General features: G+C 37.4%; 1 protein-coding gene across 1 annotated transcript in view; it reads left to right on the top strand.

Moving 5' to 3' along the window:
- LOC112139717 overlaps nucleotides 1-2221 on the top strand; it is a gene marked incomplete in the record, with an annotated part of 3386 nt that extends 1165 nt beyond the window's left edge. Inside the window, 1 exon segment of the mRNA XM_024262552.2 lies at nucleotides 1-2221. Coding sequence (XP_024118320.1) covers nucleotides 1-1457 — 1457 coding nt within the window.
- Between the last annotated feature and the right edge of the window lie 2707 nt (nucleotides 2222-4928).

Below are 4928 nucleotides of genomic sequence, written 5' to 3'. Positions count from 1 at the left end.
CCAGAAAAATTAAAATGGCAACAGAGGCAGGATTAAAACACATTCTTCAAGAAGGAAAAAGCCTCTTTTTTCCCGATGGAATCTCTCCTAAAGGATCAGAGTCTGATTTTGAGTTTGAGGTTTGGGACTTCAAACAGAATTGTCTTAATGATGAGACTTTCCTGTCTATTGGAAATATGTACGAGGCAGCAAGGCTAACAATGTTACGTTCTTACATCTCTACAAAGGCCAAAGCTGCCCATCAAGTCAGAGAACCCCCCGAAGTAAATATTACCGAAGCACACGGTGATGATGAAGTCCATCAAGCAGATGATGGAGAGTCTGGGGTTGAGCTGGGTGTCCATCCTGCTCTGGACATTTCTGTTGACTATGAGATCACATTTGGTCCTGTCTACAATGAGGAGGAAGATCAAAATGACACACTAATCTATGAGGATTTTCTTTTTCCTCAAAGCCCAGCTAGTCCACGAGATTTAGTAACAGTCACAATACATCACGGCAACACCTTGCATGATTTGATTGCTGGTTTCTCTGATGCTGACATTTTAAACAAAGAACTGTTTGTGAAACGCATTCTCCCAGACAACACAGAAGAAGCAGGAAGTGGATCTGGAGTACTTAGAGATGCTTTGAGTTGCTTTTGGCATGAGTTTTACGAACGTTGCACTTTAGGTACAACCGTTAAAGTGCCGTTCATTCGACATGATTTTACTGCTGAAACATGGAAAGCAGTTGCCAGAATTCTTTTGAAAGGTTACCTTGATTGTCAGTATTTCCCCAACAAACTTGCTCTTCCTTTCATTGAACAAGTGCTTTTTGATGGGGTTTACACAGATCTTAAATCTCATTTTCTGCAGTTTGTGAGCAATCAAGAACGTGAAGTTTTGATGCAAGCAATAAATGACATCTCTGCAGTTGAGTGGGATGACCTTGTGGAAGTTCTGGACAGCTATGGTTGCAGAAGACGAATCACAGCTGAGACTTTTCCAACAATACTAAATGAGATAGCACACAAAGAGCTTGTCCAAAAGCCAATGTTTGTTATTGACTGCTGGAGGGAGATAACTCTCAAACACCTCTCTCTCACACCAGAGGCACTGACCAAGTTGTTCTATGATCTACAACCCAACTCCAAAAAGGTGTGTCACCTTCTGAAATTTCCTGTTGATCTGACTCAGAAGCAAAAAGAAGCAGCAAGTTATTTAAAACGATTCATCAGAGAGCTTGATGAAATCAAACTTCAGAAATTTTTGCGTTTCTGTACTGGATCTGACCTTGTAATAACAGATAGCATCTTTGTAGAGTTCCAAGAAATGACAGAGTTCACAAGAAGGCCAATAGGGCACACATGTGGAAAGATACTCCACATAGCTGACAGCTATGAGAACTTTCCAGACTTTCGCTCAGAGTTCAACTCAGTTCTCGAAAGCAATATCTGGGTGATGGACATTGTTTAAAGACCTACCGGTTATCATTATCCCAGGTAACTAAAGTGTTGCCTTGATTTCAGCACACATTTGCCAGATCAAACTTTTTCAGATCACATGACACAAATCTTCAAAGTAACATGTTTTGCTGATGTTAATCTTTGTAGGTGCCAAAACTATTGTGGAGATGGTGGATGTTTACAGTTTGGTTGGTGGGCGTGTCACTTGAGGTGACGGCGGTGATTAGCTAATAAGTTCACCTGTTAGCTACTGTGAGTACGCCAGCTGGAGCGGGTGAGCTTTGTTTGGACAATTTTTGTTGACCGCTAAACCGCTGCTAATCTAATCAAATGGAGTCAGAACATGTAAAAATAAACTTAATTTAAAACTTACGTGATTGGTGCGCGTCATCAATAGAACAAAACAGTTTGCTCGCAGCGGAATATGTCTATAATTTAAGATATAGCATTGTCACACTCCAGTCCAGAGTGTGACCAGCAGGTCCAAGGCAAAGGCAACAGACATACACTTTGTGTCTATGAAAAATACTTTTGTGTTTATTTGACAGCAGGCAACAGCCTCACTGAAGCCAACATTAGACACACCACCTCTCCGCAAACACAGTGAACATGGCAATTTATAATACATGGCCCCTCCCCTGGACCAGGTTGTTCCACTTTGGGCTTAATGACTGACTTTTGGTCAGGCACTACAAAAGCCTGCCAAAAGCAGAGCTCGGGTCCTTTGACCAGGAAATACAACTGAAAGGTAAGCAAACATAAGTCAGCAACAGAGAAAAAAATAACATAATACAATTTAACATAATACATCCAAACAAAACACCCAAAATAATAAAGGAATTGAAACCTGTGTGCATGTGTGTTTGTAGTGTTATCAGGGATCTTGCTTAGATGTTTTGCAGTAGAGTGTGTGCACCCACCCAACTGGCATTAGCTTGGTCCCTGAATGTATGTTGTGCATGTGCGAGTTCCTGTGTGGAGTTTCAGATGGGAGAAACTGCCACAAGCATGTATCCGCTACAATCTTATTTCATTGATGTTATGAAACTTGATACTGAAACACTAGCAAGAAATTTGCCATCCTTATTCACTGCAGATATAATTTTCTATAGTATATGTGGATCTGCATTTATTGTTTAAATCTACAAAGAAACCATTTTAGCTAAAATGTCACAGAATTTGTGAAATTGTAGCTGATTGTCGATATGTGTCGAACCCTTTTCATAGTTTCAAGTTGTGTGAAAGAACTGTAGGCTGTGGGAAATCCAAATACATTTAAATGTTTGCATGAGATATGTTTTCAAGTGAGGTCATGTTTTTTTGACAGACTAAAGATTACTGAGGTGTTTTTCCTTTTTTGAAAAAGGTTTGTTATATTTTGTTTATTTTCTAATTTTTTTTACCATCCAAGCAGGTTTTTATTTATCTCCCTTAACACATTGTGAATACACACATGCATTTATATCCAGTCTGATCATTTTGAGCTCTTGCAACACACACCTACACCCAAATGGCTTGAGATGTGCTAGAAGACCAGAGTATAATCAAGTTCATAAAAATGTTTACAGTCTCTTTCTTCCTCTGAGATATTGAAGTATTGAAGTATTGAAGAGATTGAAGTATTTAACAAAAAAGTAGTATTACATTAGTGGTGTTTTTTGGCAGTACACACTGCCTGTTGGTTTAAGATAATGTTATTCCTGATAAAAAAAGTTATTTGAAATAAATAGCTGTTAATCGTTTATAGTTTTATACATAACGTAACAGATGTTCACCTGATATACAGCATATTCAATTTATACAGAATTTCCACTAAAATATGTAAATTTGATGCTTAGTTTACTTCACTATCATTCATTTCATTTTTATTCCTGGAGTTTTAATTTGGTTCTGGTAAAAAAAAAAGACACTAGCTTTTCTTTTTTGCTATCACTATTAAGTGACCAGCTTGTTTTATAAAATGAAAACAATTCATGTTTGTTTATGTAATAGTTATTACAGAACAAATTCTTGTTAATTACATTGTTCCAATGGAAAATGTATAAATAAAATGTGTTTTCTAAAATGCCGATTTTGCATGAAATTTCTTTCAACTATAATTAATTTTTTACTAGATGCGCAAGAAAGGGAGTTGCCAAGATTATTTAAATAGGCAGAACCAACACATATAATGAAAGTGACTCAATAATTAATAAGAAAATGTCTATTTACTCGTAATTTTCTAAAAATGTGCAGCCAGTACTAAAAGCTTTAGTCGCACAGACCCAGAGTGAAGGGTTAAGGTTAGGATTATGGTTACGGTTAGGGTTAAAGAAGCAAATGTTTCCTGAGTGCGGGTGTCTCTGCAGCTCACAGCTCCACCAGGAGATGGGTCAAATGTGGAGAACACATTTCACACATTTAGGAGTGTGACAGCTAATGGGGCTTTAAGTTTCATTTTAAATGCGTGCAGCCAACAAAAAAATCCAGCCTTGGACAAACTTAGAATGCGTGCGGGCAAAGCAGCAATGCGAGCTTTGCTGCACGTATTACGTGTGGCCAATATGAATTTTTAAATGTATCAGATTTATTTAAATTTACAAACAAAAAACATAAAATAAGCATTAAAATTGTGTGTGATGCCATTAGAAACTTTTTAAAATAACAAAACACAATAAACCAGATGATCATCTAACTGTAATGAGAGCAGCAAAAACAAATGTTAGACTTAAAGTTTCTAATCTATTTTGTACTTGCAGCTTCTGATTGCCTAACAGCTTTTTGAGGTAACCAACAGTGGGTAGGGCAAGAACACTTCAAACAATGGCTCTTAAAGCCTGGACACATTTATACATTCTTTACATAATTAATATATCACATGAAATTACAATTAAAACGTACATGTTTTAACAACGCAAAAGTACAACAAAAGAATGACCTTGAGAGAGCATTCTGCTTTAAATGCAGTGCACTAATGTACCAACTGTACATTTCAAGTTCCTTTTATTTTCAAAGTTTATCCAATATTTCTTTTCTTAAACTGATGTACAGATCCGCTGCAGTAAGCGGATCTGCTGGGGCATCCCATCCTTTCTCTTCCATGAGCAAACAGCACAGCTCAAAAACAGTTTCATCACATGGAAACTGGCCTTTTGGAGTGCACTCCTCAGTGCACGCAGTGACTTCCTCCATGTCCACAGATTTCAGTCTATCCTGAACACCATGCAGCTCTGGGAATGAATACATCACAACTGGTCGTCCTGAAGAAACGTCATTACTAGAACTTGGCCTGATTTCGTGGGAATTCCATGTCATCCCCACCTCATCAAGTTCATCCTATAGAACAGAATAATAGGTTTCATGATCAGAATGACACAAAACAGTCCATAACCTAATTTTTTTTCTTTTTTGTTATGCATTGCTTTCTCTAAATACTTGAGTGCAAAATGTGCAAAAATGTTATTTAAAAGAAATTTAAGTCTTGATAGGCCCACTGACAAAT

The sequence above is a fragment of the Oryzias melastigma genome, unplaced genomic scaffold (genome assembly GCF_002922805.2).
Source record: "Oryzias melastigma strain HK-1 unplaced genomic scaffold, ASM292280v2 sc00370, whole genome shotgun sequence".
NCBI classification, from domain to species: domain Eukaryota; kingdom Metazoa; phylum Chordata; class Actinopteri; order Beloniformes; family Adrianichthyidae; genus Oryzias; species Oryzias melastigma.
This window is presented reverse-complemented; position numbering and strand designations above follow the sequence as displayed.